This window comes from Coregonus clupeaformis, unplaced genomic scaffold (genome assembly GCF_020615455.1).
Source record: "Coregonus clupeaformis isolate EN_2021a unplaced genomic scaffold, ASM2061545v1 scaf0153, whole genome shotgun sequence".
Classification (NCBI taxonomy): Eukaryota; Metazoa; Chordata; class Actinopteri; order Salmoniformes; family Salmonidae; genus Coregonus; species Coregonus clupeaformis.
This window is the reverse complement of record NW_025533608.1, coordinates 479,678-493,843: the sequence shown is the minus strand read 5'-3', so window position 1 is coordinate 493,843 and position 14,166 is coordinate 479,678. Positions and strand designations below refer to the sequence as shown.

The window sequence follows — 14,166 nt, the reverse complement described above, 5'->3', positions numbered from 1 at the left end:
TCACTCTCCAACATCCCCCCTTTCTTGTCCTGTACTACCATATCCCGTCTTTCCACTGTCCCACTGTGACAACCACTCTTTTTAAATTGGATCTCTTCTTTTAATCCCTTTCTTTTCCCTGTTAGTTTACTATTGTGTCCATCACGTCATCTCCACCGTGGCAGCTCTCCTCTCCGTGTACGATCAACACCGGGAAGAAAAAGGCATCGTGATAAGACGGAGGTCTATCCCTCTCTCCCTGCCTCATCCCCTCATCCACCTCTCCTCCTCCCTCCTGCTCTGCTTCCTCATCCCTCTCTCCCTCCTCCTCCTCCTCCTCCTCTTCTCCTTCATCCCCCTCTCCTTCCAGCACTCCTCTACTCTCCTCATCATCCTGACCCTGCCGGGACCCTATCCCCAGAAACCCTCCTCCTCCCCCATCTTCCCCCCGTCCTCCTCCCAGTCCTCCCCCCATACTACGAGAGTGAAACAGACTCGCCGGTCTCGGCCGTGTTCCCCCTAGTCTCCCTAGAGAGAACCCACTACGACTCAACACTAACCTCCCCCCTCCTCCTCCTCCTCCCCCTCCTCCCCCCTGCCCTCCCCCACCACTCCCTACGCCGTTCGCCCTCATCCCAGCCACGGTGCCATTCAGCAGAGCTTGATTCCCCGTCGGGGCCCTTAGCCTGGACGGTAGGCTGGAGCTGGAGGTGGTTCTCCGGCACCGGGGGCAGCTCTGGAGGAGGTAAGCCGTGGAGAAGGCCACTGGGTGGGCCATACCGGCTGGGATGCCCCCCTGGATGGGGTCTGAGCCTGGAGCTCCGGGTGTGGAGGAGGTGGTGGTGTTAGTTCCTCCTCCATTACTCTCTCTCTCCAAGTCCATGAGAAGAGCTTCGGAATATGAAGGAACCATTTGCTGATTACAGCGAATATGCCACTCCAGCTCCGTCATGTCCACGGTGTTCACCCGCGATATGGCTCTGTAGCTCGACCCTCCGTTGACACTCCTCTCTCCTCCCGTCGTTCCTCCGTTCTCCGTCACTCCATCCCCTCCTCCGTCCTCACGGATCGTCTCCTCTCCGAAGAGCTTCTCCACGTGGTAGTGTACGTACGCCGTGCGGTACTCAGACACGACCCGGAGCGGCCAGGAGAGGAGGAACGCTGAGGCTAGCCAGAAGACCCGGGGTCGGGAATACCACGGTTGCCGGGTCGGGTCCGGGAAGGCTAGGATATGCTCCCGGAAATCAACGTTCTTTAGGTGCATCCCCTCCCGCGCTTCCATGTAATCGTCCAGACCCTCGTTGTCTCCGAAGAAGCGTGCTCGCTGGGTGAGGTATGCCGCCTCTGCACGGGCGCTGGCGAAACTGAAACAGAGGAACAATTGATTCATTGACGGATTGGTTTTTATAGCGCTTTTCCAACAGCACAAAGCAGACTAAGGGGGAAACTCAACTCTAAAAAAATAATGTTTTTCTGAATTTTCAACAATGCTTTGTAATTGAATATCTAGAATTCCACCTGAAACACTTGGTGAAGCGTAGCCTGACAGCCGGGTGCTCCTGGAGTCCCTGGAGCTCTTTGGAGATATCTTTAACCCCGTGGCGACCGTAGTCAAACTCACAGCTGGAGGCATGGGTGTTAACCCTCTCATGGTACACCTGTGTTATGTTTTGGGGGGCAGGTTACAGGGGTAATGTTGGGGGGTTAGAGAGGGACAGGTTACAGGGGTAATGTTGTAGAGGGGGTTAGAGAGGGACAGGTTACAGGGGTAATGTTGGGAGGGTTAGAGAGGGGCAGGTTACAGGGGTAATGTTGTAGTGTAATCGAACACAGAGCTGGAGGTGTGGGTTTTCACCCCTTCCTGCTCACCTGTGTAGTGGTATAAGCGTCTCCGTTGCGATACCTGGTCACCTGTCTGGTCCGTCTGACGTAGTGATAACTGATGGCCTTCCACCAGATACAGGGGGTAGCCTGCTGGAGCCGTGTGACGCGCTCATACACCTGGACACACACACACACACACACACACACACACACACACACACACACACACACACACACACACACACACACACACACACACACACACACACACACACACACACACACACATAAAACACACACACACACACACACACATACACACACACACACACACACACATAAAACACACACACACACACACACACACACATACACACACACATACACACACACATAAAACACACACACACACACACACACACACATACACACACACACACACACACACATAAAACACACACACACACACACACACACACACATACACACACACACACACACACACACACACACATAAAACACACACACACACACACACACACATACACACACACACACACACACACATAAACACACACACACACACACACATAAACACACACACACACACACACACACACACACACACACACACACACAACACACACACACACACACACACACACACACAAACACACACACATAAACACACACACACACACACACACACACACACATAAACACACACACACACACACACACACACACACACATAAACACACACACACACACACACACACACACATAAACACACACACACACACACACACACACACAAAACACACACACACACACACACACACACATAAACACACACACACACACACACACATAAACACACACATAAACACACACACACACACAAACACACACACACAAACACACACACACACACACACACACACACACACACACACACACACACAGTCAGTCTCCCCAAGCCACTCTACTAAACACCCCTGGCTCTCTTTACCAAAGCCAGATTCCCCCCAGAAATAACAGGGACACACAATAAGAGTCCCGACCAAAATAAAAGTCACAAAGTCACACACCTCTGCCGTCTCTGCGTGAGCCAAAATGGCGGTCTTGGAGTAACAGTACCAGCATTCCACCAGATACACCACGTACAGCATAGCTAGGAAGGCTAGCGGGATATACACATAACCACTGGAACATGGGCTGTTAGAGAGAGAAAGGTAATGTTCATACAAACACAATCAAACTTTATTTAAACGTCAGGTTCACCACGTAGAGAGCAGGGTTAAAGCTAATTCATGCTTGATCCGAAAATGTGGCCGTATGGAGGGTGTGACTTCAATTGCAGAGCCTCCGGAGACATCCAGAGGCCAAACTGAGCTCTGTACCGCAATCGCCGTGCGCCTCTCAAACTTTGTGACAATGCGGAGGGCTCCGTATAGCTCCGCATTGACGTGATTGGTTGACGGTAGGTGGGGGCGGGACGTCCTGTATAAACACAAACTCACTTCCTTGCCAACTTCCTTCACAACAGCTCTGCTCTGCTCTGCCAAGCGCAAGAAGTATGTAACTTTATTTAAAGTGTATTTAACTTTATTTAAAGTGTATTTAACTTTATTTAATGTGCTTTTAACTTTATTTAAAGTGCTTTTAACTTTATTTAAAGTGTATTTAACTTTATTTAAAGTGTATTTAACTTTATTTAATGTGCTTTTAACTTTATTTAAAGTGCTTTTAACTTTATTTAAAGTGTATTTAACTTTATTTAAAGTGTATTTAACTTTATTTAATGTGCTTTTAACTTTATTTAAAGTGCTTTTAACTTTATTTAAAGTGTATTTAACTTTATTTAAAGTGTATTTAACTTTATTTAATGTGCTTTTAACTTTATTTAATGTGCTTTTAACTTTATTTAATGTGCTTTTAACTTTATTTAAAGTGTATTTAACTTTATTTAATGTGCTTTTAACTTTATTTAAAGTGTATTTAACTTTATTTAAAGTGTATTTAACTTTATTTAAAGTGCTTTTAACTTTATTTAAAGTGCTTTTAACTTTATTTAAAGTGTATTTAACTTTATTTAATGTGCTTTTAACTTTATTTAATGTGCTTTTAACTTTATTTAATGTGCTTTTAACTTTATTTAAAGTGTATTTAACTTTATTTAATGTGCTTTTAACTTTATTTAAAGTGTATTTAACTTTATTTAAAGCAACAAACAAGAATAATAAATGAACATAAAACACAAAGGATATGTAAACTAAAAAAGGTAGATTCCCTGAAGATTTGCTGTCTCAAAGTATTTTTAGGGATTAGAGACACACTAACTAACCTGAGGTGTAGTTGAGGCAAGTCAGAGGATATGTAACTAACCTGAGGTGTAGTTGAGGCAAGTCAGAGGATATGTAACTAACCTGAGGTGTAGTTGAGGCAAGTCAGAGGATATGTAACTAACCTGAGGTGTAGTTGAGGCAAGTCAGAGGATATGTAACTAACCTGAGGTGTAGTTGAGGCAAGTCAGAGGATATGTAACTAACCTGAGGTGTAGTTGAGGCAAGTCAGAGGATATGTAACTAACCTGAGGTGTAGTTGAGGCAAGTCAGAGGATATGTAACTAACCTGAGGTGTAGTTGAGGCAAGTCAGAGGATATGTAACTAACCTGAGGTGTAGTTGAGGCAAGTCAGAGGATATGTAACTAACCTGAGGTGTAGTTGAGGCAAGTCAGAGGATATGTAACTAACCTGAGGTGTAGTTGAGGCAAGTCAGAGGATATGTAACTAACCTGAGGTGTAGTTGAGGCAAGTCAGAGAAGGCAGCGGCAGTGGCAGCGGCAGACGTAGCCAAGACGACGACATCCTCCCCGGAGCCAAGGACAGGCACACGGCAGACTGCACACCAACCCAGCATGGCCAAACAGCCATACGTGAGGAGAGTCAAGAGGAAGCACTTCCAGTGAGACTCACGACACAGAGAGGAAGCCAGGGATTGCTGGAGGGGACGCTGCTGTTGGGGAGGTGGGGGGGGACAAAATGAATAGCAAGTTCCCTTCTATTGCAGTGTCATATCACACCAACGGCAATAGATCTCCGTGAGTGATAATGTTGTAATCCAGAGATTGCCGCAACAGACTCTGGTGTTATGTTAGAGGGGGGAGGAGAGGGGGAGAGAGGAGGGGTACTCATAATTCAAATATCACATCAACACACAATGATAATGTTGTAATACCTCATAATCCCCAAAACAATTACAGGACAGGACATGGTGAAGGTTAGAGTCATCATTCTCGCTCTCTCTCTCTCTGCTTCTCTCTCTCTCCTTCTCTCTCTCTCCTTCTCTCTCTCCCCACCGCTCTCTCTCTGCTTCTCTCTCTCTCCTTCTCTCTCTCCCCCTCCCCCCAACTTTCCTATCTGTTTCTCTGTGTCTCCCGGGGGGTGAGAGAGTCCATTTCCTGAGTGTGTAACCCTAGATGCTCCAGCAACACACAACATATAGTCATGGAGTTATCAGCCACAGTCACCAACACACATATAGGAGGAAGGGTATCTGCTGTGATTTACTGCAGGGCTGGATTGAAATCCTGCACACCTATATCAATTTCCCTCAGAAATGACAACGTAGTTAGCCATGTTGCTCACAAAAGTCCTCAGATCTGACATTTGCAATGTGTGTGTGTGTGTGTGTGTGTGTGTGTGTGTGTGTGTGTGTGTGTGTGTGTGTGTGTACATGCAATCATCCAGGTGTTGGGAATGTTCTGGTTCTCATGGGAACCTCTGTTCATAATGTGGTCGCTAAGGGCCAGGAGATGCCGTCACTAAGGGCCAGGTAGAGTAGTCGCAAAGGGCCAGGTGATGCCGTCGCTAAGGGCCAGGTGATGCAGTCGCTAAAGGCCAGGTGATGCCGTCGCTAAGGGCCAGGTGATGCCGTCGCTAAGGGCCAGGTAATGCCGTCGCTAAGGACTAGGTGGAAACACTAGAAGTAGTGCAATATTTAGACGTTAACCACTTACCTGACCCTAATCCTAACTTGTATCTAGTCTTAACCGCAATCCTAACCCTAGATTAAGGTTCAATTACTCATATACCGTTCCAACAGTTCCGGCGGGGTCATCTTGTAACTACCGGAAAACAAAAGCCTCCAATGACCTAACATCACATGGCTGCTGTGTGTAAAGGAGTGTGTGTGGGTGTGTCTGTGTGTGTATCTATGTGTGTGTGTGTGTGTATGTGTGTGTGTGCATGCTTGTGTGTGTGTTGAAAACAGTATACTATCCTTCATTTCCTTATCTATCCTTCATGGGCTAAGTGCACTAGCACACAAACACACACACACTCTCTAAGTGCTTGTTATAAAAACCCACTCTCCCACAGCAGAGATGTCATAGTGGGAAAGACCTAATATTTTCATGCTGCTACGAGCATAGTGAATTATTTAAACACACACACACACACGCGCTCCCAGACCTATCCCAATCTGACTAACATCTAGCAGTGAGATACACAGGATTGGAATGTACTGTGTTGTGTAATCCTGAAGACAACGGGTGGTCTCTCTCTCACTCTCTTACTGCAGAGAGAGGAGCGAGAGGGAGAGAGAGAGAGAGAGAGAGAGAGAGAGAGAGAGAGAGAGAGAGAGAGAGAGAGAGAGAGAGAGAGAGAGAGAGAGAGAGAGAGAGAGAGAGAGAGAGAGAGAGAGAGAGAGAGGGAGAGAGAGAGAGAGAGAGAGAGAGGAGCGAGAGGGAGAGAGAGAGACTCAATTTGGCATGAGGGTCTGCTATACAAATTGATGGAAAGTGGGGTTGGGAGAAAAACATAAGACATTATAAAATCCATGTACACAAACAACAAGTGTGCGGTTAAAATTGACAAAAAACACACACATTTCTTTCCACAGGGCCGTGGGGTGAGACAGGGATGCAGTTTAAGCCCCACCCTCTTCAACATATATATCAACGAATTGGCTAGGGCACTAGAACAGTCTGCAGCACCCGGCCTCACCCTACTAGAATCTGAAGTCAAATGTCTACTGTTTGTTGATGATCTGGTGCTTCTGTCACCAACCAAGGAGGGCCTACAGCAAGACCTAGATCTTCTGCACAGATTCTGTCAGACCTGGGCCCTGACAGTAAATCTCAGTAAGACAAAAATAATGGTGTTCCAAAAAAGGTCCAGTTGCCAGGACCACAAATACAAATTCTATCTAGACACCGTTGCCCCAGAGAACACAAAAAACGATACATACCTCGGCCTAAACTTCAGTGCCACAGGTAACTTTCACAAAGCTGTGAACGATCTGAGAGACAAGTAAAGAAGGGCCTTCTATGCCATCAAAAGGAACATAAAATTCGACATACCAATTAGGATCTGGCTAAAAATACTTGAATCAGTTATAGAACCCATTGCCCTTCATGGCAAAGGTCTTGGGTCCGCTCACCAACCAAGAATTCACAAAATGGGACAAACACCAAATTGAGACTCTGCATGCAGAATTCTGCAAAGATATCCTCTGTGTACAACGAAAAACACTAAATAATGCTTGCAGAGCAGAATTAGGCCTATACCCGCTAATTATCAAAATCCAGAAAAGAGCCGTTAAATTCTATTACCACTTAAAAGGAAAGGATTCCCAAACCTTTCATAACAAAGCCATCACCTACAGAGAGATGAACTTGGAGAAGAGTCCCCTAAGTAAGCTGGTCCTGGGGCTCTGTTCACAAACAGACCCCACAGAGCCCCAGGACAACAACAACAACAACAACACAATTAGACCCAACCAAATCATGACAGAACAAAAATAGAATTTCTTGACACATTGGAAAGAATTAACAAAAAAACAGAACAAACTAGAATGCTATTTGGCCCTAAACAGAGAGTACACAGTGGCAGAATACCTGACCACTGTGACTGACCCAAACTTAAGGAAAGCTTTGACTATGTACAGACTCAGTGAGCATAGCCTTGCTATTGAGAAAGGCCGCCGTAGGCAGACCTGGCTCTCAAGAGAAGACAGCCTATGTGCACACTGCCCACAAAATGAGGTGGAAACTGAGCTGCACTTCCTAACCTCCTGCCAAATGTATGACCATATTAGAGACACATATTTCCCTCAGATTACAGAGATCCACAAAGAATTCGAAAACAAACCCAATTTTGATAAAATCCCTTATCTACTGGGTGAAAAACCACAGTGTGCCATCACAGCAGCAAGATGTATGACATGTTGCCACAAGAAAAGGGCAACCAGTGAAGAACAAACACCATTGTAAATACATCCCATATTTATGTTTATTTATTTTCCCATTTGTACTTTAACTATTTGCACATTGTTACAACACTGTATATATACATAATATGACATTTGAAATGTCTTTATTCTTTTGGAACTTCTGAGTGTAATGTTTACTGTTAATGTTTATTGTTTATTTCACTTTTGTTTACTATCTACTTCACTTGCTTTGGCAATGTTAACATACGTTTCCCATGCCAATAAAGCCCTTAAATTGAAATTGAATTGAAATTGAGAGAGACAGAGAGAGAGAGACAGAGAGAGGGACAGAGAGAGAGAGAGAGAGAGAGAGAGAGAGAGAGAGAGAGAGAGAGAGAGAGAGAGAGAGAGAGAGAGAGAGAGAGAGAGAGAGAGAGAGAGAGAGAGAGACAGAGAGAGAGAGACAGAGAGAGAGAGAGAGAGAGAGAGAGAGAGAGAGAGAGAGAGAGAGAGAGAGAGAGAGAGAGAGAGAGAGAGAGTGAGAGACAGAGAGAGAGAGAGAGAGAGACAGATGGATGAGCTTGGACATCGATATCTTTGTGTTGTCTGTGTTATGGATGGAGGGAGGCAAGGAAACGACAGAACAGATGAAGAAAGAGAGGAAGAGAGAATGACATTAGTGCTCTCGCCAGATGTCCAGTCAGCACAACTATTCTCTCTCTCTCTCTCTCTCTCTCTCTCTCTCTCTCTCTCTCTCTCTCTCTCTCTCTCTCTCTCTCTCTCTCCCTCTCTCTCTCTCTCTCTCTCTCTCTCTCTCTCTCTCTCTCTCTCTCTCTCTCTCTCTCTCTCTCTCTCTCTCTCTCTCTCTCTCTCTCTCTCTCTCTCTCTCTCTCTCCAACCCTGCGAAAGCCAGCACTATGCAGAGGCTGATAACTTGGCTCCATACAAGTACACACTTTTTAACTGTTTCACTGCTGACTGGCATGGGCTTTCTGTGAGAGGTGCCAAAAATGAAGGGCATACTATACCTCTCCATCCCCCACTCTCCACCCCCCCTCTCTCCATCCCCCTCTCTCTCTATCCCCCCTCCATCTCCCTCTCTCTCTCCTCCCCCTCTCTCTCTACCCCCCTCTCCATTCCCCTTTCTCTCCAATCCCCTCTCCCTATCTCTCTCTCTCCCTCTCTCTCCATTCCCCTCTCTCTCCATCCCCCTCTCCATTCCCCTCTCTCTCCATCCCCCTCTCTCTCTCTCCATCCCCCTCTCCATCCCCTTCTCTCTCCACCCCCCCCTCTCTCTCTCTACATCCCCCCTCTCTCTCTCCATTCCCCTCTCTCTCTCCATTCCTCTCTCTCTCTCTCCATTCCCTCTCCCTCCATCCCTTCCCTCTCTCTCCATCCCCCTCTTTCTCCATTCCCCTCTCTCTCTCTCTATCCCCTCTCTATCCCCCCCTCTCAATTCCCCTCTCTCTCCATTCCCCTCTCTCTCTCTCTCTCTCTCTCTCTCTCTCTCTCTCTCTCTATCCCCCTCTCTCTCTCCATCCCCCTCTCCATTCCCCTCTCTCCCTCCATTCCCCTCACTCTATTCCCCCTCTCAATTCCCCTCGCTCTCCACCCCCCTCTCCATCCCCCTCTCTCTCTATCCCCACTCTCCATCCCCCTCTCTCTCCATTCCCCTCTCTCTCTCTCTCTCTCTCTCTCTCTCTCTCTCTCTCTCTCTCTCTCTCTCTCTCTCTCTATCCCACTCTCCAATTCCCCTCTCTCTCCATTCCCCTCTCTCTCCATCCCCCTTTCTCTCCATTCCCCTCTCTCTCTCTCTCTCTCTATCCCCCTCTCCATTCCCCTCTCTCCATTCCCCCTCTCACTCCGTATTTATCAGTCTATAACAGGAACCAGAGTTAACTCATAAAGCTAAAAGTGACAGAGAGAAGAACGAGAGAGTAGGATAGGAGAGCGAGAGAGAGAGAGAGAGACCGGAAGAGAGACATACAGGATATTTTTATAGATTACTGGCATACTACTCCCTTATCTGACCGTACTGTGTGTGTGTGTGTGTGTGTGTGTGTGTGTGTGTCTCTCTCTCTGTGTGTATGTATCTCTGTGTGTGTGTGTGTGTGTGTGTGTGTGTTAAACCCTGCACCACATTGATAGGATGTTTACGCTAACTGTTCGTCCCAAATGGCACCATATTCCCTATATCGTGCCCTATTCCACCCATAGGGCCCTGGTCAAAATAAGTATACAGGGACTATATAGGGAATAAGGTGGCATTTGGCGGAGGGAGAGAGAGGCTGCAAAAAGAGATGACTGTGAAACAACAGATTGTACCTCCACAGGGAAACATAGTGCAGCCTCCTCTCTCTCTCCCTCTGTTATGATTTGACACTGCACCATGTAGCCTATGTTTAATGTGTCATCTCCAAACATTCAAATCTAGACTACTTGTCGATCTACTAGGCTAGATGATATCAAGGTTGTGACCACTGACATTTAGACTACCACGTGTTTCTAGCCTTTCTAATTGAGGGTGAGCGGGGCTAAATGTTCAGCAGCTACAGTGACAAACTACTGTCAGTAAAACCGAGGTATTTACAAAAAAAGACACTGACTGAATAATTGATAGATGTTTTGTCTCCTTTCCCCCTAATCGACAACTGAATCAGCTGTATTCTGATTGGATTGTTGAGCGCGAAGTGGCCATAGTCGAAGCGCGTGGGCGCGAGAGGCGGGAAATGCTGATGACTCGCTCATGGAACGTTACGGTTGGGAAAAAAGACGTTGGCAACGGACATAACTGACAGTTGACAACAACAACAACAACCCATGGAGCGGCGCACAATTGGCCCAGCGTCGTCTAGGGTAGGGGAGGGAATGGCCGGCAGGGGATTTAGCTCAGTTGGTAGAGCATGGCGTTTGCAACGCCAGGGTTGTGGGTTCGATTCCCACAGGGGGGGTATGAAAAAAAATAATAGAAAAAAATAATGTATGCACTCACTAACTGTAAGTCGCTCTGGATAAGGGCGTCTGCTAAATGACTCAAATGTAAAATGTAACGAAGGTCAGTCCTTCTAAAATATCTGTTTGCCTCTCTCTCCTCAGTAGGAAATGACTAGCCTACTCCTACATGTCTAACTAGGGCTCTCTTCAAAACGGGACTAGCCCTCCAGACCCCTTATAATTGATATTCGTCGAGAAAGGGCCAGGTGGGATCCCTTGAGAATTTCAATTCAATTGAGGGGGAGAAGCAGAGACAGGTCCTGACTAGAGGGATGGAGGAATGACAAGATGCGTTTGGGGACAGGGTGAGAGAAAGCGAGATGAGGACAGGGGACAGAGAGAGATGGAGGGTGAGAAGATGGTAGGCTATGCTAAAGAGATAGATGAGGTGAGAGGTGGCGAGAGAAAGAGAGACATGAGGCAGGGAACAGTCCTCTGCGGTTGGGCAGGGGCTCTCCCTTCAGACTGCAATGCAGACATGGAGCAGACTGCAAGGGAAAGATGGAGGGAGAGATGGATGCAGCTAGGGATGAGGATGGAGATCAGAATAGCAGCCTACCAGCTAACGGCAGGCTTATATTGTGTTGGTCTTGAGTAGCCTAGGCTAATTCTATATTCTATCCAATAGGCTAACCTACAGCGGTCTATTCATAACCCATTTCAGAGGCAGCATGCAGCCTGAAATATAGGGTACATAAAATAGGGCACCTTGCTTATTAATGCACTTTTCCAATTCCTGCGCCATGCTACAGTAATATCGTATTTGCCCCATTTGGACGTGCCATGCATGTGTTTTCCCTTTGACAAAATACATATTGTAGAAAGTGTGAAAATGCTATTGATATGTTCTGTGCTAAAGCCCCATATAGGCCTACCATCCCTATAAATTGGCCATGAATTTCTAGGCTAAATGTGTTGTTTCGGCCTAGGCATGTATATTCAGTCCCTTTCAACCATGCAGCATCACACATAAAAGAACAAGGCCACGAGAAGGAATGCTCTCGGTGTCCTTTGAGTGGCAAGGAAATAAAATAAGGGTGTCACATCTATGAAAATAAAAATAAACTAAAAATAAGCATCTGATCGAGCCTACTGGTGGACCTTAAAGACAATTAGGCTAATCACGCGTGTCCAAAGATCCCCTATCCCCCCTCCCTAGCCTATTCACACACACAGTCACACGGTTCCCCTTAGCCTACCTCCTCTCTCCCTTCCCCGTCCGCTATGGTCTCCTCTCCTGTCTCCGCCGGTAGGGCTACTGGCACCTCCGTCTGCATTTTCTCTCTCTTCTTCCCCCTGGCACACGCCCTCCCGTTAGCCCTACGGTTAACGGGACCAGGGATGGGGACCCACCCCGGATGGGGACCCACCCCGGGAGCGGCGGCCCTGGCCCGAGGCTGGGACCACCTCCTCGGCGCGGCGGGAGTCAACCCATCCGTCGCCGGTCGAGATCTGGTTACACTGTAGTGATGACAGTAGAGCCTGCGGCAAAATGCGCATTATCCACGCCGACTGAACGTCGGCTCTGTCCGGATCAGAGGAGTTAATTCACCCGGTGCCTCTCGGTTCTTCTTCACGCCTTCCATGATTCATTCACCTTTCCCCGGGAAACATAGCATAGATTAGACAAAGCCCAGATGTCTTCCGTTAACGATTACATTAACGTCAGTTAGTTACACTGCGCTTGGCCGTGATAACGGCGAGGCTTCTAGGTGTGTGTGTGCATGCGCTCGAGACTGAGCCAACCGTTATGGTTTCCTTCAGCGTGAGCACCGGGTGCAGGGACGAGATCGCTGATGTGAAGACGGATGGATGGGAAATAGGATGAGGATGTTTTTTTCCAAAGGCAGGGCAGATCTCGATTAATCCTACTGGTAAAAGGCGAACATGGATAACCGATTCCTTTTCTATCGGTAAACAGTTTCTCCTCAGGATAAAAAAAGAACGGTAAAACCATCTCTGGCGTTTCTTTTCTTTCTGTTAGTCTCCTTAGAACTCGGAAGGTTTCACCTACACATTATTCTGTACGCCCACTGACGTCACCCACCACCTACGCATATACAGACATTAATCAACAACCTACAGTATATTCGGAAAGTATTCAGACCCCTTGACTTTTTCCACATTTTGTTACGTTACAGCCGTATTCTAAAATTAATAAAATTGTTTTTCCCCCTCACCAATCTACACACAATACCCCATAATTACAAAGCAAAAACAGGTTTGTAGATACTTTTTTGCAAATGTATACAAAATAAAAAACGTAAATATCACATTTACATAAGTATTCAGACCCTTTACTCAGTACTTTGTTGAAGCTCCTTTGGCAGTGATTACAGCCTAGAGTCTTCTTGGGTATGAAGCTACGAGCTTGGCACACCTGTATTTGGGGAGTTTCTCCCATTCTTCTCTGCAGATCCTCTCAAGCTCTGTCAGGTTGAATGGGGAGCGTCGCTGCACAGCTATTTTCAGGTCTCTCCAGAGATGTTGGATCGGGTTCCGGCCTCTGGCTGGGCCACTCAAGGACATTCAGAGACTTGTCCCGATGCCACTCCTGCGTTGTCTTGGCTGTGTGCTTAGGGTCGTTGTCCTGTTGGAAGGTGAACCTTCGCCCAGAGCGCCGAAAGACTCAATCGAATATATGAGAGAATAGGTTAAGAATATTAGGGATCAATGAAAGAAAGCCATCTAAATATATGCAGATACCTCTCTGTTTCAGCACCAATTGGTAGATAAAAAAAAAACTCTGATTGTGTATTATTATCAAATCAAATCAAATTTTATTTGTCACATGCGCTGAAGACAACAGGTGCAGACCTTACCGTGAAATGCTTACTTACAAGCCCTTAACCAACAATGCAGTTTTAAGAAAATAGAATTAAGAAAATATTTACTAAATAAACTAAAGTAAAAAATAAGAAAAGTAACAAAATAAAATAACAGTCACGAGGCTATATACAGGGGGTACCGGTACCAAGTCAATGTGCGGGGGGGTACAAGTTAGTCGAGGTAATTTGCCCAAATACATTTACACTCAGTTAGACAATTCCTGACATTTAAGCCTAGTAAAAATGCCCTGCCTTAGGTCAGTTAGGATCACCACTTTATTTTAAGAATATGAAATGTCAGAATAATATTAGAGAGAATTATTT

The 14,166-nt window shown here is 46.3% G+C and overlaps 1 protein-coding gene across 1 annotated transcript; it reads right to left on the bottom strand.

Annotated features, from left to right (window-relative positions):
* Positions 1-390: 390 nt before the first annotated feature.
* Positions 391-13,008, bottom strand: LOC121558221 (transmembrane protein 151B-like). The gene is made up of 7 exons (XM_041871708.2): positions 12,214-13,008; positions 4,602-4,822; positions 2,895-3,021; positions 1,849-1,980; positions 1,498-1,637; positions 589-1,343; positions 391-455 (listed from the first exon to the last, which is right to left on the bottom strand). The coding sequence occupies exons 1-7, from the start codon at positions 12,289-12,291 to the stop codon at positions 391-393; spliced, it is 1,518 nt and encodes a 505-aa protein (XP_041727642.2). The 5' UTR covers positions 12,292-13,008.
* Positions 13,009-14,166: the final 1,158 nt, after the last annotated feature.

Excerpts from the sequence above, each read along its gene's own strand:
- LOC121558221 (XM_041871708.2), bottom strand. The coding sequence starts at position 12,291 with ATGCAGACGGAGGTGCCAGTAGCCCTACCGGCGGAGACAGGAGAGGAG. Across the intron at positions 1,638-1,848 it reads ACGCTTATACCACTACACAG|GTGTACCATGAGAGGGTTAA; the intron begins GTGAGCAGGAAG and ends AACATAACACAG. Across the intron at positions 1,344-1,497 it reads CGCTTCACCAAGTGTTTCAG|TTTCGCCAGCGCCCGTGCAG; the intron begins GTGGAATTCTAG and ends CCTCTGTTTCAG.